At 39.7% G+C, this 27,772-nt stretch overlaps 1 protein-coding gene across 3 annotated transcripts; it reads left to right on the top strand.

Annotated features, from left to right (window-relative positions):
• On the top strand, window positions 1–26,661 carry MTNR1B (melatonin receptor 1B). Of its 3 annotated transcripts, none has more exons than XM_036393013.1 (2): window positions 1–289; window positions 21,466–26,661. In XM_036393013.1, the coding sequence occupies exons 1-2, from the start codon at window positions 73–75 to the stop codon at window positions 22,332–22,334; spliced, it is 1,086 nt and encodes a 361-aa protein (XP_036248906.1). In that variant the 5' UTR covers window positions 1–72; the 3' UTR covers window positions 22,335–26,661. The 3 variants fall into 3 exon arrangements, with proteins under 3 accessions (XP_036248906.1, XP_036248926.1, XP_036248917.1); XM_036393033.1 differs by lacking the exon at window positions 21,466–26,661 and adding an exon at window positions 617–873; XM_036393024.1 differs by lacking the exon at window positions 21,466–26,661 and adding an exon at window positions 572–873.
• Window positions 26,662–27,772: the final 1,111 nt, after the last annotated feature.

Genomic DNA, 27,772 nt, shown 5'->3' with positions numbered 1-27,772 from the left:
GCCCGCCCGCGCGGGCAGTCCGCGGGGCCGCCGCCGGTCACCGCGGGGAGGCGCCGGGACGGAGTGGCCGCGATGCTGGAGAACGGCTCCCTGAGGAACTGCTGTGACCCGGGCGGGCGCGGCCGCCTGGGCTTGGCGGAACGGGAGGCGGCGGCGGCGGGCGCCCCGCGGCCCGCCTGGGTGGTGCCGGTGCTGTCCAGCGTGCTGATCTTCACCACCGTGGTGGACATCCTGGGCAACCTCCTGGTCATCCTCTCCGTCTTCAAGAACCGCAAGCTTCGGAACTCAGGTAAGGGCTTGACCCCCGCACCCTGCCCCGGCGGTGGCAGGGAGCAGCGAGCGCCCGGAGTCCCGCCGCTGTCCTGGTCCTCGCTTCCAGCTGTCCTGAGGAGTCCAGCCCACTTGCCGAGTCCGTGCGGGCCGCCCGCTGAAGGCGGGGTGGCACAGCCCCCATCCGTGGGTTCTTGCCCTGTAGTGTGTGCAGGGACCCCCAGGCGCTCAGTCGCCTTTCCCAGCGCACCGCCTCTGCGCTCCCCTCGGGCTTCATGCTGCCCTCCGTCTGGGAACGCAGGTCCTTCAGTGGTTCCTAATGAGGCATTATGTGGTCTCTATGGAGCTCCCGAGGAGGGGAATCGGTGCCATCCGGGGACAAAAAGCCTGCCCAATGCCGTCGGAGGAGTGAAGGAGGAGCTTTTAAAACTTGCTCAAGAGTCCTAAAGATACGGTGCTGTGCATGCGTGGGGAAGCGGCTCAGCCCGCTCTCTGGAGCCCGCATCAGAGTTCACGGTAGTCTTCATGAAATCGCCTTCTTGTCTCCTCATCGCATATCCTTCAACCGGAACGCAACAAATAAAGTGCGGTGTTGTCTTTGAATCGTGTCTACACTTTTTCCTTGTGTGTGCTAGAATGTTGCTCTGCGGTTTTTACTTGCTAAACGTACTGGCTTTATCTCCTCATCTCTGTCGGGCTGGTTACAACGTGTTTCAAACTACAAAACTCTGTAGTTTCTCACCAACTTCTCTGATTTGCCTCCTGGCCCTGAGTCGCGCACGTCCCGCGGCGTGCGGATCCTGCAGCCCCTCCGGCTCCCCCGTCGATGGAGCCGATTGTTCCCTGGTGCGCCGAGCTGGGCACACCCGCACTCGGCTGGATGCTGGGTGTCGGTGCAGTATAAAGTGCTACCCCCGAAACTGTGGTGTATCTACTATAGTTCTTGTAGTACCTAGCTGTTCCCGGAACTCCTCGTTCCTTCGGGACTCGAGTTCCCTCGTTTCCCATGCGCACGCAGGTCGGGGTAACCAAACTTTTCTGGGAGCTGGCAGGAGTGCGAAGCACTACGCTCCCCGCACTCGGAGCCAGAGGGCTCTGCAATCGATCCTCTGCGCCAGCGGGTGCTCCCTGCCCACCGGGAAGGAGAGAGAGCTGCTGGCTTGTTTCTCCTGGGGGTAGAGTGGGGGTGTTAGTTTGGGGTTTTTTTAACCAGTGTCGCTTCCCAAGCGCTGTCGTGTCTCACGCGCGGTGACTAGAGCTCCTGCTAACGGGGAGCAGGCGCTCCTTCGCTCTTGCTCTAAGTTAAACCGGAATCAGGGGCAAAAGCAGCTTATGGAGGGGTAGCTCTTGCCCTCCCCAATCGCTGCACGTCTAGCTGCAGGCGGGAGATGCCAGCAAGTCCCGTTTACACAGGGGTGAGAGATCACACTCCCCCGAGCAGCCCCGAACCCGAGAACGTCTGCAAGGGTGGTTTGGCTGAGCGAGGGAAGGCATGGGGTGGCCGCTGCTAGTCCGTGCGCTTGTGCTTGGGCTGTCCGTCCCGGGGGAGCAAGCCGAGAGAAGCAGAGCCGTGCCGAGGCCGGCAGTGCCGCACGCCGCGGAGCCGCAGCCCTGCGTGCCCCGAGCGGGACCGCGGCTGCCGAACAGCGCCGGGCGCTGCCCCGGGCCAGCGGAGCGGGGCTGAGCTGGGCTCGGCTGGGCTGGGCGCCGCGGCGGGGCACGGAGTCCCGCGGGACCCGCCGTGACTCACCGGCGCTCTCCCGGCCCCCTCGGCGCCGGGGGAAGGCGAGTTCCCGAGGGATTCGCGCCTGGACTCCGCGGGCAGGAAGCGCCCAGGGAACAGGGCTCTCGCTGGAGGGGGCGGCCGGCCCGAAGCACCAAATCCCGTCCAGGGGGAGGAAGAGGGGGACTCTCTTCTGAACGTTCCCTTCACCCAAACAACAGCAAAGGGAAGTTTGGACTTGAAGAGAGTGATGCCTGGAAGAGTAAGTTTCAATATACTGATCAAAGTACTCTGTGGCACCCTGGGACTGTTGGGGGAAAAAAACCCAACCCCCTATCCCCCCCCCCCCAGAAAAAAAAACCAAAACCAAAAACAAACAACACCACAAACCAAAAAATCCCCTAAACGCAGTCGTCTACCTTAGTTCAAATACCTGCTAATTGATCTTCTAGGATAATCCTTAATGTGATGTCACTGACCCTGTCCCAAAGATCTCTTTATCTTTGATAAGTACTGTGAAAAACAGCAGGGAATTCTTTCTGCATAATCTTCATAAGGTTAAATACCCTTTAAACTGGCAGTTCTTAGTTTTACATCAGGGGGAGATGACTCTTGGAGGTGTAACTCAAAGGGCATAGTTTTGTAAATGTCTACAGAAGTCCTTTTCAGGAAAAATTTCTTAGGGAGGAAGCAGAGTGGAAGAGGACTGGAAACTGATGTGGGTGGAGTGATAGAGGGGATGGGAAAGGAGCCCTTAGCCTCTGACAAAGAAAGGCGGAAAAGCAGGTGGACTTGCAGGTTTCTTTTCTGAGCAAACAAGAAACGATGTGTTTGTACCTGCCAGGGAAGGGAATATAGTAGAAAGTGAAATGGTGAGGAAAAACAGCATGAAAGGAGTTTTGGACCTTGTCAGAGAAGAAAAAGATGAAGTTAGGGGAATGGTTATGACAGGAAGACATCTAGATGATCGAAGGAAAAAGGAAGAGCTATACATCATGAGCACTCAGTTCCCTTTGAAGAAGGTAGTGAGATTTTTCTTGGATGAGAGTTTGGGACTTCAAATAAGTCACAGGTGTATAAGAAATAAATTAACCAGCTCTGCCTACTTCTGTGGCACAAGAAGTAATCATACCTTCAGAAAGCAATACAGGTCTAGCAGTTTTTCCAGGACTTATCAACACTATTCTGTTCAAGACTTCACAGAGAGATCTGATAACTGGAAACAATGTAGTTATGCATCACTGCCCTTAAAATTAAAGCATGACCAAAAGTAAATCTATTCTAATGCTGTTATATAATGGGAGGTGCAAGAATGGAGTGAAATAAAATGACCTACTAGCCACTGGGCTTGTACCCTATTATGTTCAGCAGGAGAGAAATAAAGAATAGATAGGATTGGTGTTTCAGGGACATTGCTCATTCACTCCTCAAACATGGGAATTTTGACAGCCTTACAACAGAATGATTGTTTCAGATCACACAGGAGCCTCTTTCCCACATTTAAATTTGGTTTTGGGGAAAATCTGTGAAGACTTTTCCAAGTAATGCATAGCATAATTGGTATGAATCAACATGCTTGTCTTACATAACTGCACCCAGTCTTTCTGTGAGAGGCTGAGCAACTTCTGATCTCTGAAAGTGATTTAATTTACAGAAATTAATGCTTTTATCAGTTCTAATTTGGGAAGAGAGCAGTTTCATCTAACACACTACAAAATTAAATAAAACTTCGTATGTGGAAATAATAAAATTAAATCAGCTTGCCTTTCTATCTGAAATGTCAAATGTGTTCTGAATTTTCAGAAACAATTATTGATTTTGTGTGCCTGCAATTAAACATGCCCGGTTGACGGCAGCTTTTATATTGCTGAACTTTTGAAGTGTTAAAGTTTACATGAGCTCAACAACCACTGCTGGGTGATCAAGTATCCCGAAAGTGCTTCAAGTAAATCCAAGCCACTAGATGCTTTTAAGAACCTTAAAGATACTTTTGTATAGCTATAGCGATAAATGTAACATTATGGGCTGGGGTAAGAACCTGGTAGGAAGCACTCTAGAAAGTGGGAACCAGCAAGGCATCTCCCAGAGGACAGAGATAAAGCAAACCATTTATACTTCATTGGTCCTAAAGCCAGCATAAAATCAGTGAGAAGTGAGAATTAGGCACATTAACTCAATATCATTTCAAATAGTAATGAGGACTTGGGACCCTTTGACTTTTGGCAGAATATTAGTATTAACCTTGGTGCATTGCCAAAGAATGCATTAGTGGAAAGTGGTATTTTTAGTGCATTTTGTCAGCCCTCCTCACCCTCTCCACTATTTTCCTTTCTATATATATCAGCTAACACAGCACTTTGAGACTCTGATTTCCCTTTGAATAGCAAGGTGCTGTTGCAACACAAATTAAATCAAAATTCATGTTTCTTTTACCTCTAAGAGCATCGGTGTATTTGCATGTTTAGTTTTGTCTAATGTGTATGTGGCTCTAGAGATGGACAATGCTTCTCATATGGTTATCTGTTCAAAATAAACAATCCTGCATGTAGGATTATAATATTGGTACTTATCCATCTACTAAACAAACTTGTTCAGCAATATAAGCAAGTCTTGTAGTATTTTTCCATGCTCTTTCCCTTTCCATAGCCCTCACTCCACATCTCTGTGATACAGCTGAAGGTAAGTTATCCCCATTGTTAAATGCTGTTTTCAGTTATTCTTCATCTCTTTGGCCACACCAGTTCTCTTTCCCTCCTTTATTCCTCTATTATTATTAATTTTCCTGTCCACTGGAATACAGGGTAGTTGTTTCCTGTGATGGAATCCATCTATTACAAAATGACAGTGGAGAAACCTGTTTCTGAAACCACTTGGAAAAATTGTCCTTTAATACCAGCAGTGATGCTGACAAGAATATATTTTGATGATCGGATCATGAGATCCCACTCTGATGGTTTCAGCTTCTGTACTCCTTACTTCTTGAACTCTGGATCCACAGAATTCTTAGCTCTGGGACTGGATGTGTTTGGCTTTCATATTCTCTCTCACATTCTCCTTAAAGGTGCTCAATGCTAAGAAATTGATGGAAACATAGCTTCAACATTCACAAAAGTTCATTGAACCCAACACTTATAATAAAAGTTTTCTATCTCTTACCATGATTCAAATTCATTTTTACTTTATTTTAACTTTGTGATTATTAGTAGCTTACTTAGAGTGGATATCTTTATTTGTAGAATTACAATTGTCATTTAATTTGAATGGATTTTTTCTCCACCCATTGAGAACTCTTGTGCAATATTAATGGGAAGAAAACAAATGTTTACCCCCCAACCTTTTTTTTTTTCCGTAGTAGACAAGTCAAATACTTTAAGTTTCCTCTAAGTAACTGAGTTCTTAATTTTCCTGGGGTTTTTAGGCCTTTCCAAACTAAATTAATCTGTCTTTAACAGAAAACTGACCAGTTCACAGTAATGCAGATGAAGTACCACCAATACTCTCAAGAAAATATTAACATTCTATTCTGCTCTGTCCTTTCCTGGATAGACAAAATGGATCTGGCATGCCTTGAAGACACATTTTACTTTTATGTGGTAGCATAATATGGGTGACTGTTCTTGGTGCAGTCACTTGCTGATGCAGCTCTTCTTTTTCTTTTGTTACACAATTATTCCTTCAGTGCCTGACCTCATATCTCGTGTTATTATACTCTAACCACTTTCTGGTCTTTCAGTCCTCAAGCAAAAAAAGGTCTTGGCATGTCCATGTATCAGCAGGCTCTCAACTTTGTAGTATTACAAAATTTCATTAGTTCTCTTCGTGTTTTGTGACGTAATACTTCTGAAACAGACAAAATTAGTTCAATGTAGGTTATCTCCCTCCGGTCCAACAATTCTCTTTCATCATTGTCCAGGAAGTGGTAGCAGCAAACTGTAAGTGGTACCCTGGTGATTCCAAGGCTAGATTTGTTTAGAGCAACCTCCCAGATCCAGAAAGTCCAAGTCCAGCTTTTATTAAATAAAGATGATCAGATTAGTTGGTACAGCCACTTTGTATAAGCTCACATTGACTTTTATTCCACTTGTCTATACATGCATCTTTAATTTTCCTATCCCTTCGAGTTTGTCTCTCCAGTCTTGGCTACAACTGAGATTAAGAACCCAAATAGTTCTCAATTCATTCTTTCTTTTCAAAAATTTCCCACCTTGAATACAGGTGACATGTTAACACATACTCTATGGTAGACAAACTAATCTTCTAGAGGTGGCAACACTGGTTTGCTGTTCTTATTACTCCCTGACTAATTGCTTTTCATGCAAAAAGAAACAGCATTTGTGCAGCACCATAGCAAAGGAGGAGGAAATGGGTAGTAAAGTGTGAGAGCACCACAGCTGCAAGTGAGTCATGGCAACACTGCTCTTTGGGATGCATGTGGGAGCCAAGCTCTGAGAGAAATCACTCAAGCCTGAGAGAAATCTGCACTTCCCTACTGGCAGTGAGGACTAGAGAACATTTCAGCCCCTTTTTAGAGGTCCCACATGTAGCTCTCAATACTTTCAGAACACAACACTATCTCTGAGATAACAGATGTTAACAAATTTCTGCCTACAAGTATATTCAATCTTTCTGATATTTTTGCTTTATTGTAGTGCAGTTATGCTAATTTCTCACCTGTCAGCCTGCTTTGTCCCCAAGACCACCATTTTTGTCCTTATTAAAAGGCCTAGCAAAATGTTTCTTCAAACCAGGAGCCACTTTAAATCAATTTTCAGGGTCCCACTCCCCCAGTAACTTGTCTTTCCTTTCCTCTTTTTGACTGTGCTGAAAGGGAATTTTTTAATAATTTTAGAAGTTTTTCTGAAGTCAAAGAAGTTTAGGGGGTTAGTCAGGTTCCATTTTATCAATTCTTGCTCTCTCTAGCAGTTTTCTTGGTGGAGATATCTTTTACTTCTAGCCTCATTTCTTGTCCTTACTGAGACAACTTCTTCTCCATCTAGATCTGGAACTTTTTCTTATATTTTTCCCTCTTTTGGAGGCAAGTTACAGAATATTTTGGTACCTTTAATATGAAGAAATGCCAAACTTCCTTCACATTCAAATCCCTAAGCTCCTCAATACAGCTGATTTCACTTTCCTAATTAGCTTCTTTTATTTATCAAAATGTGCAAGTCCCCTTCTTAGCTATGTCTGCTTTGTTTATTCTTGTATTTAATTTAACCAAAATAATCTCATCTACTTTCAATACAACCTTATTTTCTATGGCAGGCTCTTCAGGGATGACTTTGTTCTTTATGAAAACAAAGGCTGGGATATATTGGGAAATAGACTCTGAATTGAAGAAATCTGCTGGGTGTATGTCCAGAACTCAGCTGCCATTTCTGTGCCTATTTTCTCCTTAACATATGAGGACCTGCATTGTTAAATTGGCTTCATTAATGTTTTCCTCCTAAAAGGAGGGTGTTCTCATCCAATTTCAGGTTTCTGCATTCTTCACTGCACATTGTCTTTGTAACTTTTCCCCAATGTAATTTTGTCTTTTACCAGGATATCCTCTCTAGTCTCTCTCTCTCTCTCTCTCTCTCTCTCAATCTCTCTCTTCATTCTCCTTCTTTTATGAAGACAATAGACCTTTTGGTTGGTATTTCTCTTCTCTGATCACTGGTGCAATTCCATTCTAACAGAATTGTTTCCATAACATTTTATTTTTATTTCTTACTGGTTTTGGATCCCCTATTTTATTGCATAGGCTCCTGGAACCCTTTAACTGACTCTACTGCTTTTTATATTACCACACCAGTTGAACTCTGCAATGTTTGAGCTCCTGTTTTCTGTATTTTTTGCCACCACCTTCCTGAAGCCAAGATTCCCTTGCCCTGGGTGTTAAATGAAGAAACTATATGGTTTCTTCTCAAGCTCTCTTCCCATCTCTCAACTTCCAGTTCTTTTTATTCATTCTGCCAGCTTGGATTGCAAGCTGGTATCCCATATGCTTAGGTGAAGTCTGTCCATGAAGATATGAAACCTCTTCCCAGAAAATACCTCCAAATGATCAATACTCCAAATCTTTCCATATAACTTCTAGAACTATTCAGTCATGTGCCCGTGACTCATCTCATAATTCTAATTATACTTCTATTATCTTCTTGGAGAGGAAACAGAATTGGTTCATCACCAATTCCCTCCTCTTTTCTGTGAGACTTGGTTGAAACAGTAACCAAATGAGAAAATAAGTCTTCAAAGTTACTTATGAAATAATAACTCTGAACTTTGTTAACCTGTAAGTAAATCCAAAAGTAGAAAGAGCAAAGGGAACAGCCAGTATTATTAATTTGCAAAATAAGAAAATTTCTTTAACAAAGGAGATGAATCTTGCAGGTAAATTTAGAAAAAAGTGAAAAGTGGAAACCTAAGATTGTTCTAGAAGAGAAAAAATCTGAAGGGTACAGAATTTTAAATTATTTCAGAAACAGAAGTTTGTAAGGTAATTATGATCCTAGAGGGATGGAAAGAAGTATTTAAGAGTACAGAAATGTCATAAAGTAGAAAAATAACTTCTCTATCAATCTGCACCACAGGGAATGCTGTTTAGGGTAAAATTGTAACTTAGTGCAGGTTATTCTGCAGCCATAGGGTATTTTGTATCTTCCTTTGAAGCACTTGGCAATACATTATTGCCAAGTTATCATTGCTCTGAATTACCATTTACTTTTATCCTGTATGGTAATCCATTTGTTGATAAGCAAAAGAGAAGTTTATTGCCAAGATCAGGTCCAAGATACTTTTCTTTCAGAATGTAATACTAAATCCTATTCCACTTAATAAGTGGAGCTATTGGTATGCTTATCTTTATAGGAAATAGAACTATAAGGATTTATTTGAGCTGCAGAAGTATGTTTTCCTGAACTTGTGAAGAAGAATCTAAGGGTGTATTTATGTTGCGTATTTCATTTGGCACAAGTCCACTCCACCCATGTTTCAAGGGAAGGAAAACCAAATGATGTTGTTAGAGTGATGCTTTTCCTGCAACAGTGTATTCAGGCTCCCCTTAAGGTCTAGTCTAACACAGTCACACAGCTTTTGCTTTTTTTTTTTTTTTTCAGCTCAGAGTATGAATAAGTTTCTTTCATCTCCTTGATATAACCAATGCAAACATACTCTAAGATACAGGAAATTAGAAGAAGCTCTTAGCAGCTGTATTGTGGCAGTTCCAGTGGGTCTTAGGAGAACTCCCTTTTCCTGCCAGCTCTCTCCTGGACTCTGGACTGACATTCATTTTGCAAGACACACTGGCTGCATCAGGAATGACGTCTCTGCAGTAAAGCTCTATTCTTGCATGGACCAGCAGAAGCAATTCAAGGATTCATGGTGCTCTTTGGCACAATCAGCCAGAGCTAAGAGACCAAACCTCCCCACAGAGAGCTAGGACAACTCAGTTTGAAAGACTAACTTTTTCATCTATTCTTAGCAGATATATAGTCACCAGATGACTTTAATAATTGTGTTGAGGATGTTAGAGGAGACTACTCTCATTCCATTAAATCAGTGACAACCTGTTCTCTGCCTCTAGGAGTAAATTCTACTCCTACTCCAATTCAGATCTATTATGAGTACCACTACCTTCAGATATGCTTCAGATTTTAGCTTCTTAGAAGTTATCCTTTACCAGTGCATATTGGTGCCTTGAACTGGCAAGTACATTGCCTCGTTCCCAAGAATACTTATGAAAACAGCCATGTAATCCTGAGCTGATAAAACCATTTTTTCATTTGCAGAAGGGAATACTAATGCTATCACAATTTTTATCTTCCCAAAAATGAATCCAAGCAGTTGTTCTGCTTTTTTAACTTTTCACCTTGATATGGGCATAGAACAGATTTCCTGACAGCAAAATCCCACAGAAATGTCTAAATGTCTAAATGTCTAAATCACTGTGGGTGCAACACTGTGGTGCATCCTCCCTAACAACAGTAGCTGCTTTAGAATCTTCTGGTTTACTTTTAATCTCCATACTGATAAGGACTGAGATATATCAGAGGCAGCATTTTCCTGACATTTCAGCCTCATATGGGACAGCTACATCTTGACATGAAAGCAATAAAAACACCTTAAGCACGTTCATCAAATGACTAGAATCCTGACTGTTGGGATTCTTTTTTTTAATTATTTATTAATTGTAGAGGTATTGGATTACACTGTTTAATAAATGCTGCTTAAATTATGTCTGTAGAAAAAACATTACCCTTCTGACAGACTTACTAATTTTTTCAGCTGTGTTTTATGGACTTGGATCAGTTTCAATGTTTAAACACCTTATGAAGATGATAATAATTTATATGATAGTTCCATTTATACTGTCATCTTTTTGCTATAGAACAACAGCTGCTTACCTGTTGGTTTATACTGCCGTATTTGCTCAACGTAGGCAATAATTGCTGTCAGAAGATAGCACATGCAGCTCCTGGAACTAACAGTCTGACTAACAAGAAAAATATCCACTTGGTATCTCAGCTCTTGTAAATATAATTATGTTAACTAATTGTAAATTTAGAGCTAGCAGCAAATTGTAAAATATATCACTGCAAAAAAGACAGGAACCAACAAGCAGCATCCTCAGGTCTCTATGATTTGCTCCAATGCTACCCAAAATTCTCAGTGTACTTTCATTCTAAAACCAGTTCAATTTTTCCAAATAATTCAAGTGTAGACAGAGTTTCATTTGAGTGCAAATAGGAGAAAGAACCTTTTGTGTGAAGGCTATCACCTATGAATAAATGTAATAATAATCAATCTAAGCATTTTTATGTGCTGATTTTTTATTCAAGTAAAAATAACCTACTTTTTGAATATCATCCACACAGTTTAATGGAAAAAAGTGTCTGTTCAAGGTGCCGATTCTGTGAAGATCCTGTCCATGGTGAAATTCATTGGAGTTGTGATTCCTTAGGACTTTTAAAATATGTTCTTAGAAGTAGTCAACTCTAATCAGATTTTCTACAGAGAAATAAAAGGCTGTTATATTAAAACATGCTGCTTTTCTTCAAGACAAGGAAAGGCATGTAAATGGCATAGTCACTACGTGCCAAGTGGGAGTTATCCATCCCTCCTTTCTGTGAACTGCCACTTAAGGTTCTTCAGAGTCTTGTGAATATATTCAAGAGACTAAACATTCCAACCAGATTGCTTGAAATTAGTTGTTACTCACTGGAATGTACAGAGTGTAATTTTTGGATTCTTAGAGAGGAAAAAAAATTTGATTAATAGGGGACTGGTATCTTTGTATGCCTTTGTCTTGTTATGTTAGTGGTCATGACAGAAAGAATATTTAAAATTCAAACTTCCCTGCCACAAGTCAGACAGTACACCATTATACTCCAGGTGTTTTACTGGCATAAAATATAATGTCAGAAAGTGAGTGTTGTGCTGTGGAAATTTAGAGCACTCCTACTCAAGAACAGGAAGTCTCCCTGAGATATTTTTCAAGCAACTGCAAAAGTAATTGTTATTAGATTCACAGGTGGGGTTAGAGCCCATGGACAAAAGATTACTTTCTGAAAAGGTTTTCATGTTAAGCAAGACTTTCCTTTCTTTTTTATTCTTCCCTTTGCAGTCATTAGAAGCAAAATGTGTAAAATATTAATCAGATGTTGAGGCAGGCTTTGTAAAGGATGGTGTAACAATATTGATTTGCCTAGAAAAAATATCTACTGGTAAATGGGTTGAAAGAGTTTATAAGATTTTACCTATGATTATGGTGCTGTGTATGAAACCTCAACTATACAATCCAGAGTCCAATTGCAGCACTGAACATCTGTTGTTTCAGAGTGAAAGAAAAGTTAACTAATTTGAGGTCCTGTAATTATGCCTTTGGTTGGATAATCTAAAAACAATGCAATCTTCTTTAGTCACTCTTATGAAACACCTGGTATGCTAGGACCATAAAGACCATAAAACTTGCTCTACAACCAGCTTCCTGGTTAAAGATGAAGCCAGAGTATCTGCTCTGCTTATGGAGAGCAAACACAATAGTGAAGCAGGTGACCTTCAAACACTCTCAAACATTCTCATGTAGTTTATATATGTATATATATATATATATATATATATATATACAAAATATAGTGATTTCCATTTGAGCTCATCTTAGTAAAAGCTATATTGGTTTGCTCCAGTTTGCAAGTGTATTCATGGAGTAAAAGAGGTGTGACTCAGTAGGTTAGGCAGACAGAAGTCACCCACAGCTGTGTTTCTGGGTCACAGGCCACCAGGTCACTCACTGGGGTGAACTGGAATTGCCACAAGGAGCTGGTCTGAAGGGCGGTTGCAGTCACTTCACAGTGCTCAAAGGTCATCAGAGCAGCATGCGGAACAGGATTCTGCAGAATCTAGGTTAGATTATTCTAAACTAGTAGGTGAGTATCTAGATAGGGAGGAGAATTCTAGCCTTGCTAAAGCCAGTGGGAATTGCTTTCTGAAAATGATTTTGCTAGGAGCTGGTGCCTCCTGCCTCTTTCTGTGCAGCCTTTACCAGACTCCACGCTCCACCCCCACAGAGTTCTGTGCTTTTACTGGTCTGTAGATTTACTGGTCTGGAAACGTTTCTTGGTCCAGGTTCTGTGTTTGGCTCAGGCTATTTTGTCCAGTCAAAGATTGTTCAAAAAGTTCTAGTGTTACTAAGAATCTGAAGGCAGAAGTATAAGAAAAACGAAGCCCCATCTATTCTAATCTGCACTGGGGCCTCTTCTTCTGAGCAAGCAAGTCTAGCTCATTGTTAATGACCATGTCTGGTGTCTGCATGCATAGTAACAGGTATGATCTTAAGTACCCTCTGATATTTAGTAGATCAAGTAGACCCCTCATCTGTCACAAAACTGACAGCATCTTGCCTCTATTCCCTAGTGAGAACAGTAAATATCCTGTACTCTGATTCCTTACTGGAACAGGTCACCCTGAGAGGTTGTTGAGTCTCTGTGGCTGTAGACAGTGAAAGGCTGACTGGACATGGCCCTGAACAACCCACTGTAGTCTATCTCTCTTTGAATGGGAGGGTTGGACTAGATGAGCTCCAGAGATCAGTTCCAGCTTTTGTGGTTCTATGGCTATACTGGTTGCATACCTATCACCCCTCATTTACCTATCTCAACAACATCATGGCTTGCAGGCCTAGCCACAGTAGAGTTGTTGTCATTTTTCAAGGCTTCTACTGGCTCTCAGAAAAGACCTTGATTCAGCAAATGATCATTACACACTTTGTCTGTATTGAGTTGGAACACAAAGCAGCTAATACTTCAGAAGAGAATACACAATCATCTTCTTTAAAAGCATTTTATTTATTCATCTATTCAAATGCTGTTTACAAACCTATGAGTATCATTATAAGGTGAATCACGTCCCTGTACTTTGCTTTAAGACCTTGTTTCCAAAAGAAGCAGATGGCAGAGTCTGACAACAGCTTCTGAAGACGTTCCCTATGCATGTAGAGTAATGAGGCCTTCCAAAAGCTCAGAACAGAAAGGGTAAGGCTTTTCCTTTCTGAAAGGTTACAATGGCCATTTTTTTGAGTATCATCTATTTTCTTCCTTGGTGAAACAGGAAACAAGAGAAGAAAAGAAGATTATAATGAAGAGACTCATGGGTTGTTTAGAAGCATTGGCAACTTGTCAACATAAGTGTTTTCCAATTAGATGTTCCCGTGTACTTTATTTACTGCAGTGTATCAGATCCTGTTTTAAAAAATCCAGGATCCTCCACCATGTCTGGGAGTTGAACACAGGAACACCCAAAAGTACATAGGAGGAGTAATGGGCCTAGATTTGGTTTCTTTTAGCAGATGGAACCAGTTGACATGTCCATGCTTAGCACATATTTGTCTCGGTAGCTGTCACAGGCTGCAAGTCCTCCACCTGCAGCCCTACAGAGCAGTTGAGCAAAGCACTGAAGAAATTGCCACTTGCATGATTTATGTTCTCTAAGTGGAGACCCCAACATCTACACTGGTCAAAAAATTCTGGGCTGTTTAAATTGGTCTGCAGGGCTAAACTACAAGATGTGCCTTATCATGGCTAATCAAATCTCTTGGCAAATTGATCTTGATTGTGCCCCAATAGTCCCAATAGTCCTCAGTTTTATTCACTTCATATACCAGCATGATAGCCTGAGTATCTTCAGTAATATCTTAAGCCTTATATTTTAAAATAGAACTATTTAATGTCAGATTTGTTGGTTTGTTTGGTTTTTTTAAAATTCAACTAATCTGCTAGCAAATATTAAAATAGAACAAAACACAAACCAAACAGCTTAACAAAAAAAAACATGGTCTTATTTTGAACAAAACTATTTTCATTTTTCAATTTCCTGTCTTTTTTTATAAAAGAAGGTGGAAGTTAAGTTATTCTAAAGACTTGAGCAATGTTTTGTTACTATAATAAAGAAAAATACCAACATAATTTCCTTTGACACAAATATAGTTTAGATACAGTAGCAAAGATGAAAGTAATAATAAAGGTGATGGAATGAACTATTGTTTCACACAATATAAATTAAAATCTGTCAGGGCATAATGAAGTTTTTTCCCAGAGTTTTTATAAGTGAAATATTCTTCCTTTGTTTGATTCCACACTTCAGTCTTTTAGAGTTGATCTTGAACAAGTTTTGGTGTAGGGTTTTTGTTTGTTTCTTTAACAAAGCAACATCCTATAAAATGTTACATATTTCACTTTTATTTTTTTGACATGCAATATAATGCTGAGACACTGAATAAAAAGTTATTAAAAATTATAGGTCGCCTAGCTCTTTATAGGATCTAACTAGATTGCACCTGTTGTATTTTACAGCTTTTCATATTAGCCCCTTTGTCAGCAGTAAATGAGTTTTCATACTTGCAGTTGTACAAGTAGGTTTCCTATTCTTTCTTGGTTGAAGCAATCAACAGCTGTGATTACTTCTAGAGAAGAAAATTAAGCTGATGTGTACTGGCAGATATAGAAAACAGGACTTATTTCATGAACCAGTGAAAAACCAGTCGGGTTTTGTTGTTATTTATCAGCAACTGGAGGTTCTGAGGCTGGGCTGCCACTGGTGCCATGGCACTAAGCCTCAGAGTGAATGTCTCAGCTTCACACCCCGTGTGACATCTAAACTAGAAAACGGGGAGACTTTAAACTAAAGAGGGTAGACTTAGATTAGATATTAGTAACAGATTCTTTTCTGGGAAAGTGGTGAGACACTGGCACAGGTTGCCCAGAGAAAACATGGATGCCCAAACCCTGGAAGTTTTCAGGGCCAGGCTGGGTGGAGCACTGAGCAATCTGATGCAGTGGAAGGTGTCCCTGCCCATGGCAGGGGGTTGGACAAGATGATACTTAAGATCCCTTCCAACCCAAACCATTCCATGATTCTACAAGTCTATGATTCTCTCAGTAGCAACATGGGCTGTTATGGATATGAACAAAGCCAAACTTTCTCTGGAGAAAGAGGTTCTCGTTTATTAAGATAGCTGCAAGGAACGGAGTACCCAGGATAAGCCCAGGCACCCACACAGCGAGCCAAAACCAGAACAGTGCGCTACCCCCAAGTGCACTGGGTTTTCCCCACAAAACAAATATCCAAAAAGAAGAACCCCGACCCAACCCAACTTCCCCCATTTATAGCCCCCTTCAAGTCCAGGATTGGTCCATTTTGGATCTGCATGGTGATTGGTCCATTTCCAGGCTTCTCATTGGTCTTTAACGCCGTTCATTCTGGACCAATCGTTTCTGCAGGGCTTCAAACGATTGGTCAGATCTTCCATCCAATCCCTCTTTGACCTCGCCTTGCCCCCCAGACCACCCTTCCACCAAACCCTGGACCCTTCTCCTAGCACATTCTAATAACCCCCCACTCTTAACATAATACAATTAATATAACATAATTAATACAATATAATTGAACTATACCCTAATTTAACATAGCTTAACTTTTACCTATAACATGGGCCTTTTCCATCCTAGACTACCCTCAAGGCAGGAGTCTGACTTCATTGTTAGGGCATGGATATAGGGGATCTTCTCCCCTGAGCCTGCTGCAAAATGCAGCTTAGTTTCAGATGGCTGGACACACAGAACAAGGCATAGCTAGACTTGTGCTCTGTCTTAAGCAGTAGAAGGAGCAAGAACTGAGGAGAAAAAGAGAACAGAACAACCCTGCACAATGCTTCTGTATTATTACAACTTGTGGTTCCTTCCATCTCAGAGGAGTTCTTAAATCTAGCATGGTATGTCTGTTAAGTAAACTTCAAATGTAGTACTTCAAATAAGTACTCTTACAAGTACTTTTTCCAGTCTTCCCTTGAACACAAGTAAAATTTTTTCATCTACAAAATCTGTTAAGGATTTACTACCTAGTGCAGCAACCATTCCCTTTTATTTGCTTTTAATACAACTACAACTAACCTTATTTAATAGCTCTAGCTCTTCTCTTTACTCCATCCCTCAGCATCAGTATGCCACTATGATGCTGTTTGGGAGAAGAAAGCTGGACCAGTGCTGCCACTTTTCCCAGAGGATGCCTAGCAGAGGTGGTATTATCTAACAGAGAAAAGTAAGAGCATGGTTCATGAACCTGGAGTGTTCTTCCTAATCAGTGTCTTGGAGAGTTCTTGCAATTATCTCAGTTTCCCTGCTGTTAAATCATGAGAGGGATTTTTAAACTTTTTTTTGGATGAGCATACTGATAAAGAGCACTTGACAATACAAGTGGTAACCTGTATATTCTGATTCTAGGCTGAAATTCTTGAACATAACCTAGAAAGAGACAAGCACCCTAACCCCAGAAGAGCAGCAGGGCTGGTGAGTAGGGCACTCTCTGGGGACTACGGGAGACATAAACTCAAATATTTTTCAAAGAAGAGTTCCTCTGTCATGGAAGTGTCCTAACTACTAGGCAACAGTGAAATTTTCTAGTAGTAGAGCCTGTCTTGCCTCTTCTGCTTACCCTTTTCTTTCTGAAAATACCCGGTAGTGGAAAAGTTCCTGCAATCTCAGAAAGTATCAGAAGACCAGAAAAGTATTTATCACCCCGTAAATGTAGTATCTGATTAACGATCAGCGTTTTGCTTTGGAAGAGCCAGCCCCGGGCGTTTTCCTGCTGCCCTGCTAGGGGATGCGATGCGCTGCGTCTGCCGTGGCTCCCGCACTAGGTGGCAACAGAGTGTCACCACCGTCCCCAGCAGCGCCCGAGCGAGCCACAGGCGAGCAAAACTGAAGTTAATAACCAGGGATTATTAACTTCAGGCCTTTTTACTCAGCACTTTTACACCTGTCGTCTATTGGCAAACTCAAGGCAGCAAGCTCGCAGCAAGGACTGGTGTTCCCATATTTAACCAGAGGGAGAAGAGGGGAGAAGAAGCGGAGGTTTTGTTTTGGGTTACATTCATGCCTAGTTGCCAAGCATGCCAAAATCATGATCTCAAAAACAACGGTGCAGTTTAGATACCTCCTTTCAGTAAATCTGTGTCTGTGTCGACAGCTGAGAGATCTGCCTAATAAGCCTAAAATTCACCTCCCGCAAATGTAGCTTCCAGCACTAATTCATAGCTGCGGATGTAGGGCCAAGAACACAGTTCTGTTCCAGTCCAGGAGTCTGCAAGTCACTTAGCCACAATCTCTAAGTCTTTTTTACATGCTAAGCTTTTGTCCTTGTGAGTCTGGAATTCTTCTTCAGGCCAGCCTTGTTTAATATCTTTATTAGTGATCTGGACCAGGGGATTGAGTACCCCTTCAGTCTGTTTGCAGACAACACCAGATTGGATAGCAGTGTTGATCTGCTGGAGGGCAAGAAGCTCTAAAATATGTTGTTCTGGTGGAAATCTATTGCCTGTCCCTTTCCCTTATATCAAACCTCACTAATATCTGAAATAATGAAACATAACCACAAAAGAGCATATCACTGCCTTTAAACTGTCACATTCAAAGAAAACAAATACCCATCTGGCATTTGTTTGGAGCATTATGTTACACCTTCTGTTAGCAACACGCTGTTGAACATTATACCAAATTAACATGTCTCATTAAATCAAAGCTTACCCTAGGTCTTGGCTTGTACTGTCACAGGGAATTCAAATGTCAGTGTGTGAAAGACTTAATTCTCTGCTCCACCTGATGTCATAGATTGAACGGGATGATGTCTGTATGCAACATATAAAAACTTGTTAAACAAATGTTTAACAACCAAAACACTACCTAAAAAAAACACCAACAACCAAACACCATGATATGTGATATATAATTAAGCATTTTCACCAGTTTAAAACCAGAGAAGAAAAACCTTTAAAAATAGTTGCTCATTGCAATTGCTTTTGGTTTTAGTAGAGAAATTAAAAGTCAGTTGTCTTTTCAAAAGGCAGATGCTTAGCCCTTTAAAGTTTTGGCTTTACCAAAAAGTTTGTTCCATAAGTAAATTCCCACAACATCAAGTCATGTCAAGATTTCAAGAGGGTGTGACAGTTCTCTTTCTCCTGTTAGTTGTAGTAAGTAAACCAGTATGCCGGAATGCTTCATGAAATACCTACCTAGTTCTGTTGCACCCAAATTCAATACCAGAACTTATTTTCTTTTTTATCCATAGAACTGTTTAAAACAGCACAGATGTGCATAGTTTTGAATACCTGGTGAGACATTTTGCTTTCAGTAGCTACTTCTTGTAATTAAGGGGTGTTTCCACTCCAGTGAAAATATGAATATACCTCTCTCTCTAATGAAACTGAAATCTAAGAACAAAGTTCATCAAGTAAATTCCAGAAGCAATGATAATAATTCCAGCTAGATGAAAATTCTGTGCTTTCTATTTTGTTACAAGCTCAAAAAGTTACCTCTTTAGTTATATTATTAATGTAATTTAGGCCACTCTGAAAGCCCTGGGTGAGGTGTGTCAAGGAACTTTTATTTTCTCCAAGCACATAGAAAATGTCTAAGACCTTCGATTTCTCAGAATGTCAATTATTTATGTTTTTTGAGTTAGAAAAGTTTCTCTCTACTTCTGTAGATTATTCATTGCAGTAATAAACATTAAACTTAATACTGTAGTCATCCACAAAGACAGAAAAATACCATTGGAGCTTACTTTGCAGTGCACAGTGGGAACATTCAACCCTGTAAAAAGCCATAGAAGTGACAAATCACCTGAGGCGTTTATAGATATTGGACCATTTTTCTTCTGAGTTGTAAACTATTAAATTAAGGTTTTGACAAGTTCCTTGCTCACTCTATTTATTCATTGCACCTGGAATTTTCAAGAAGTCCTAAATTGTGCTCAAAACTTTGAAAATATCTTGCTAAATGTACTTTACAGTTTATTTCCAAATGTGATTGAAAGAGTTCAATGCCTGCTCTATTTCAACTGAACAATTACATTTTGGGTAGAAGCTGATGCTAGAAGGCCTTAGAGTTTAGATTAATCATAGTGAACACACTAGACTAAATTCTCTCTTTCTCCAAAAGGCATTCTAAAACAGAAAAAAGAGTCCGTTTTTTCCTTCCTTTTTCTGTCCTTTTTTCTTCCTTCCTTTCTTCTGACTTCCAGCTTCTGACTTCTCTGTCTTCTAATGTCAGATACAGTGATGAAAAAACATAAGAGAAATTCTTGTTGCCAGGATGTAAATATATTCTGATAAAGATACCCTTGTTCTTTTCTTAGTTTTGTTTTTTGTCCTGTTTGCCACATGGCTACAAGAGGCCTTCACAGTCAGTTCATCCTTCCTGCACAAAGGGATCAGCTTTATTTAGGCCAGTACTGACAAATACTTGTTTTCTATTTTCTTACAGTCTTCAGTGGCAGACTCAAAGCAAGGTGTTCCCACACTTCTTCTTGCCATTAAAATTTTTTTCTCTGTGTCTATTTTGAAACTTCCTTGTTGTGACTGAAGCTTGCTTGGAATCACAACAATCATAGGGACATTTGAAGTTATCATGGCTCACTCAATCATCTCCCTAATTTGTTCAATCTTTCCTCACAAAGCATCCAGCTGCAGCTATGGAAAGACTTGCATAACTTTTTAAAATATAGGAAACAGGCTACTAAATGCATAACAAGGAGCTATCTGAAATAAGTTGCGCACTGCTCTTGAGATGGGCTATGTTTCTGAGGGTACAGATGGATAATCCTGCTTTCCATTAAGTTTACTTGCTGTTGTGCAAATTCTGCTGAGCATGGTGGTCCCCTAAAGTGTATGGGAGAAAGACAGCTCCCCATTCCTTAATTCCAGAAGCTACAGATGTAAAGCAGATGGAGAAAATGTGAAATGAGTAGATGTGAAATTCCATAATTTTTGATGAGCATATTTATACATGGTTGTTGCTTTTACGACTTCCAGTCAATGCCATTCTTAATATGACATGGAGAACTTGTTAGTTGAGGACTAGTAAGCTCAGATTATGTAGAATGGAGCACCTAACCACTCCTTCAAAAAAATTATTATGTTCCATGCCCAATTTTTAAAATTGCTTGGATTTTTCCATATCAGTTGATGTTGTGAAGGACTTCCAGGAAAGAAAAAAGAGTAGACAAGCCATATACAAAACCATACAAACCATATACATTTTATGTTACCTAAATGTCAAGAATTCAACATTAGTACCTCTGTCTTCTAGAGTGAAGTTCCTAAAGAACATTTTTCAGGAATATAGTTTACTATCTCACTATTTTATAAAAATATCCTTAGATTCAATGTCAGAAATTTCAAACTGATGAAAAGGACACTGGTTAAAGAGAGAAGATAGGGCTCAACCATATCACCTATATTCCCTGAATATCATCATCAGAAAATATGAATACTTCCTCTTGCATGCATGGAACTTTTCTTTGTACAATTAAATATGCCTTTCTGCAGAGGATGGTGAAGATGATCCACTCTTCCTTAGACAATCCCAAAAGAAAATAACAGCAGTATGAGTAGGCCATTCATGCAGTAAATATCTATTCTACAGAATATTGTGCAGCAATTTAGAGTATACCTAAAACAACACATCTTTCCAATACCTATAGACCTAGTCTTTGTATATCCTTCTCCTTTATGCTTGTGAAGCCCAGTAACATTCCAGTGATGGGATAGAATGGCATAATGGCTTACTTACCTGGCACAATTCAGACTTTTTTTTCTTTTTCCATTTTATCAATACAGCCATGGAGTTAGCTACACTTAAACAACTCAACATGTGCTTGTGTAACGGCTCACTGATGGCTATGTTTATTAAAGATAAAAAGAGCAAGGAGGATATAATCCAGTCACCAACAGACTTGAAACAACCTGTTGCTCCAGATATTTCCGTGGTGCTCCAAGTTACATTGTAAAATCATTTCCCTGTTGGTCCTATATACCAGCTGCTTGCTGACATCACCAATAATTTAGCATTGCAAAAGCCAACATAATGAAACACTTTTCTTCTTCTTCACAGCTATGCTTGCTTTCAGACTTATGCTTCTGTATTTTTCTTTCCTTCCAGGTAACGCCTTTGTGGTGAGCCTAGCTTTGGCTGATCTGGTGGTGGCCTTGTATCCATACCCACTGGTGCTCTTAGCTATTTTCCGCAATGGATGGACACTGGGTGAAACGCATTGTAAAGCCAGTGGCTTTGTGATGGGACTAAGTGTAATAGGCTCTATTTTCAACATCACTGCAATTGCAATAAACAGATATTGCTACATATGTCACAGTTTTGCCTATGACAAAGTGTACAGCTGTTGGAATACAATGTTGTACGTCTCCTTAGTCTGGATATTAACAGTAATTGCAACTGTGCCAAATTTTTTTGTTGGCTCTTTGAAGTATGATCCACGCATCTATTCATGCACGTTTGTCCAAACTGCAAGCTCCTACTATACAATAGCTGTGGTGGTCATTCACTTCATCGTACCTATCACCATTGTCAGCTTCTGCTACCTTCGAATTTGGGTTTTAGTGCTTCAAGTTCGAAGACGAGTCAAGTCAGAAACAAAGCCAAGATTGAAGCCAAGTGACTTCAGAAACTTTCTTACCATGTTTGTTGTTTTTGTGATTTTTGCCTTTTGCTGGGCACCTCTAAACTTCATTGGACTGGCTGTAGCCATTGATCCTACGGAAATGGCACCAAAAGTTCCTGAATGGCTATTCATTATAAGTTACTTAATGGCCTATTTCAACAGCTGCCTTAATGCAATAATATATGGTCTTCTTAATCAGAATTTTCGGAATGAATATAAACGAATTTTAATGTCACTGTGGATGCCAAGGCTTTTCTTCCAAGACACATCCAAAGGAGGAACTGATGGCCAGAAGAGCAAGCCTTCTCCGGCTTTAAACAACAATAACCAAATGAAAACTGAAACCTTGTAAATGTGTAATAGTCAATGCAAGAGTTTGTCATGGAGAAAACTAAGATCATAGTTGTAATGTTCTGGTCATTCCTGCTTAATTTTGGGGAGTTTCCACTTGGATCACACTTTATGACTGGAATACTGTCTTCATAGTAAAGCACATTGCTCTGGATTAGTGATTTATACAAGATATTAATTGAAAAGGTGTTTCAGAATTAAAGCAGCAGGTGGGTGCAAGCTGTTTTAGTTCTCAGAGCTGAATCCTGCTTCCAGACATATGAATGAGGTATTTTTTTACTTCAGCAGGAGTATTCTTTATACAAGATCAGGATTCATTTCTTTGAAGATGTAGTGAGTCTATGTGTTCATCAGAGCTCATCAAAGCTCTGGAGTGGTATTTTCCTCCATTCTGTGTCTGAACAGAGGGTGAGACAGACACTCTATTTTTCACATGTAAGACAAACATTGCATTTCTGTGACCATAATGGTGTCTTTGAATCCAATTTGTAAACTGGAAAAAAGAATATTTGTGTAAAAGCAAATATTAACATTAGAGACTTTCCTCACAGGTTCTTCAAACTTACATACATTGAGAATGGGAATACGTTGAGTCTACTCGCTTCATCTTTCGTGGTTAATTTTATGGTAGATAATGTAATTGGTTGATTCTCACAGATTTACCTTACACAATATTCTTCCTTTAGAAAAGATTGAATTTTCATTGAATTTCTTTTATTTGCCAAAATATCTATATAAAATGTCATTTGATGCACTTTAGCACACCTTACACATTTGAGACAGACTGGAAATTATAGCATATGACCTGTGATCATCTGTACTGGCAACTGAACACTAGACAGGATATCCTAGATCATCTCAAATGATGCTAGGCCAAAAGAAGAAGCCCTTTTGACTATAATGGTAGCTGATAAACTCAGCTCACATGTCTACATCTAATCTCAAACAAGACCCACTGCTGGTGTCTAACCTATGACAGCCTTCAAGGGTTCCCTGTAGTGGAGATATGTTTCCTTCCATCTGTGATGATAAACACACATCCAAGGATAAGATTAATTGCTTTGTGGAGGTGCTGGTCTCCTTTCACTGACTTTAAAAGCAGCTTTGATTAATAGTTCAAACACCTAATTTTGGATAGCTAGAGAGGGATTTATCTTGCTTAATTTGGGATGAACCCAGTGTAGATGTTTGCACACAATCCATTTTCTAAATGCTCACAGTAGTTCTTAGAGTCCTAGGAAATTATTCCTTTTCTTTTGAAACAGATATCTTTATTGATCATGGGAGCTATCAGCAGAACTCAGTAACTGTACCTTCACTGACTCTAAAAAAGATCTGGTAGCTCACACACACACATTTCAGGCAAGACAGGTCATCTTAATTCCATAAATAGTTTACCTACACTTCATATTTGCAGTTCATAAAATAAAAGATAATTTTCTGCTTTATTTTTAAACTCAGTTCAAATTCTAACTAGATTTCTGCTTTTCCAGGTAACAAATTGTAACAGTGACTGTGCAGATCAGATTACAATTTGGGTTATACTCCAGAGCATCATAGTAATTTAGACAATGTGGTTGAACTATCTCGAAATCAGACTAGGGATCTGTGCACAAGCACAGTCAATGAGCTTATTTTATCATTAGGCTTGAAATGCACATTACTCTTAGCATTTCTTAGCAATGCTGTTCAGGCTGGAACAGCTAGGTTTCTGGTAAATCCATGTCAGGTATTGAAATGGAACAATGAGGAATTCAGATTTCCTGACCTGGCCAATATGAAAAATATTTCTGCAGTAATATTAATTTGTACAGCAAATATACTCCTTCTGAAGCCATAAAGATGTAATAAACACCACCCTTATATTGCTAGAGTGACAGAAAAATATCAAAGAACCACAGTATTTTAAATGTTCTATTAGCTTGCCAAAAGCCTATGTAAAGTACAGCAAAGTAACAAATGTGATTATTTTAGCTGCTTTCATGTTCTTCACATGATTTCTGATAATCTCAGAAGTCCAGCACCATCAGACTCACACAGTGGTAAGCTGATAAGAAGCTGAAAATTTTGTGCATAGGGGTAATGAAGAGATGGGACAAATATAACCCCGTGGCAGAAAATAAAAATATTGTGGCTAAACGTAGCAATCATTAGTAAGAGGTTTTACCTGAAACATAATTTTGTAAGTCTGAAACAATTTTGATACCTATTATCTTTTTCCATGATGTCCACAGCACAATATAGATGGATATCTACATGTTAAATTTCCCTCAGAGTAAATAAGTTTCAAATGTCTCTGAAACTTGTAGGAAAGGATATAAAATTTGATTCCTGACAGTCCTGCTTTTTCTGACTTCTCTGAGTAGTCAAAATTGTGACTTGAAAGTGAAAATTGGTTGTCTGACTTATTGGTGAACTATTACTGGAAATAAGTTGATAGACCTTGGTTTATCTCTCACTGGAGTGAGTCAGAATAGAGTCCAAAAACAATTGGTTTAGCTTCATAAAATAAATTTAAATGTTAGAACCATTTCTTTGGCCACAAAAATGAGCTGCTGTCACTCTCAATACTCATGAGGGGCAGACTTGAAATTTGTATAAAGTCATTTTACAAATTTTATCTGTTCTTTAAAAATTAAATATCACTTTCAGAATCCTTGTTCTGATATCTTCCCAAATACCCTAAATTAAGCTCACACAAATAATTGAATAGAATCACTGAGTTGTGGAATGGCCTGGTTTGGAAGAAACTAGAAAGATCATTTTATTTCAGGCACTCTGACCTGACCAGGGGCACCTTCCACTAGACCAGGGTGCTCAGCCTGGCCTTGAACACTTCCAAGGATGGAGCATCCACAACTTCTCCAGGCAACCCATGCCAGTCAGAGAGAGAACTGTTCCAAAATTGGACCTTTCATCACAATTTATGGAAAATTTCTAGAACAGTGCTAATTTTTTAGGTGTGGATTTTATCACCACAGTATTACCTGGAAGGGGCCCTGCACTGCATGGTAGTTGCAAAGCCAGCTTTGCTATTATTGTGCCAGGTACTGCTACTTGTTGAGTCCTGATGTATGGAAAATAACTCATGCTTTTTAAAATAGTTTTTATACCATGTATAACTACAAAGTATTGCATTTTTGTTGACCTGGAAATCAATCAAACCCATAAAATTTAAATTTTTAAGTCAATCAAATGCATAAAAATTATATTTAGATAACTAAATGCGGCTCTCAATGGTGAAAAGTCTTTGTGTAGAAATGTATATTTCTACCTATATTTCTATCAGAAGCCTTAAATTAGTTTTCTCCCTTTTCTTACTTTAATTCAAAATCCATTTTCCCAAAGTTTGAAGGAAAACTCTATAAATGCACTATCAAGGGAGTTGATATGGTTATAGCATGATTTGAAAGTATAGTCAGGAAGAACATATCAGCTTTGAACAGATTTATGCGTGTTTGAGGAAATTGTTACTTTTGTTATATAAAAGTATTTACACCAGCATATCTGATATAGGCACTTTAAGAAAAAAGAGGAAAAAAAGTCAGGTAGACCCTGTGTCCTACACAAGGTAACTAGTGAAGGAAAAACTAGGGCCTCAGGGAAAAAGTCTGTTTCCAGAAAATGTGGAGTGTTTTCAGACCTTTAAGTATTACCTTGATTAAAAAGTGTTATATTTTGTGTTAATTAAAAGAAGTAAATGTATTCTATAATTGTTCTTACAATAGATTTCAGATTAGAAAAAATCTTACTCCCATGTAGATGGGTGACGACCAGTTGTAAATTCTGTTTCAGTAAAGAGAGAAGTGGAGGTCTGGTAAAGTCTAAATGAGACTGAAACAATACATTAATCTTATCCTGTCCTCTGTGCTAGTGAAAATATCACTCTCAAGGAAGAATTAAAACTAAAGGCACAGTCCTATTAATGGTGACTTTGATGAGTTTTCTCATAAATTATTGACTGAATGGAATAATTCTACCTGGCTCATTCTCAGGAGCAGAAATGCTTTTCTGTCTCTCCACTTCTTCCTTTAAGAACATACTTGGATAAAAATTATTGCTTTCATTTCCCAATTGTATTTTAATGAATTGAACCAGTCTGGGAATTTGCCAATGAATAAATATATATTGAAGATTGTATATATTTCTTAATATGTATATAAAACAGTTTTGGTCATCAGAACAATTTGTTGCACCTAAAGATGTTTACAGATTTAATGGAAAATGAGGGAGACAATTTATTTTCAGTCATCTATTGAAATGTTGCTAGTTTAACTGGATCATGCACATCATTATTGTCTATAATAATAAATCAATATTTTACCTCACGTTACAATGAGCATGCAGTGACACCACTATGAATGTCAGCTGCAGGACACACAACGGGTTCCTGTTCATTGTCTTGTTAGTAACACCTTCATTTGATTAATAGGATTATTTTTTCAGTCTATATTTATAAATACTTCTGTGGCATAAAATTACTCCAGGATAAGAACATGAAGGAGCTGTGAAAAATTGGGCACTCCTAATTTAACTGGAGTTGGAGGTTAAACCTGGAGGTGATGCACTCTGTGACCCTCTGGACTTGGTCACAGAGGTGGAACCGTCCCATTCACTAACTGTAGAGACTCTTGTGTTCAGCCCTGAGGGTTTTACTCCTTGTGGATAGCTGGGAAGGTCCTATGGAATGTTGCTGTGATTCACTCACAGAACAAGTTCATCTCATGGAATTGCACAGGCAAACTCCAAATAGTTCAGTGGCTGCAGAATGAAGCCTTGAAACTGCAGTATAAAGGGAGAATTCCTCTTTGGGACAAAGAAATAGAGTTGGCTACAATAACAGCATTTTAAAACATAATATTTTATGTCTGAAATACATAGCAACTAATTTTACTCTTCTGTAAACCTAGTGAGGTTCCCTTTACCTACAGTCATGCGATAAAATTAACTAAATGCATGTGAACTGATAGTACAGACCTCATAAATTAGGTCTGTTGCTGCAGATGTGTTTTATTTACAAACTAATGAACATTGAGGTTTTGTTCAAGGAGGAAGAAAGAAGATGGAGGAAAAAAAAAAAAAGCCTGTGAAAGCAATTCTTGTGACTATAGTTTTAAATTGCTTGTGGCAAATAACCAGTTTGCCTGTATTTACCATAAGTGTAATCATTATATCCTGGGGACAAAAATCCAAAAGGCTTTGCAAGAACTTAATTATATAGTCCTGTTTCAAGGTAGAAGATACTCTACTCTAGAAACATGCACTTCCCAAGTCCTAATTTTCAGAAGTCTCCATAGGACACACAGGATGGTGAGAGGGAAAAACATGGAAGATTGCACAATTGCGAATTTAAATGCTTTTTACTTTGTCCACAAAACAGACCCTGCCTGACTACTTAGGAAACACACATAAAAACTCTTAAGGGACTTTAAAATAAAG

This window comes from Molothrus ater, chromosome 2, assembly GCF_012460135.2.
Source record: "Molothrus ater isolate BHLD 08-10-18 breed brown headed cowbird chromosome 2, BPBGC_Mater_1.1, whole genome shotgun sequence".
NCBI classification, from domain to species: domain Eukaryota; kingdom Metazoa; phylum Chordata; class Aves; order Passeriformes; family Icteridae; genus Molothrus; species Molothrus ater.
Note: the sequence above shows the minus strand (reverse complement) of the source record. Positions and strands in the feature narration are given on the sequence as shown.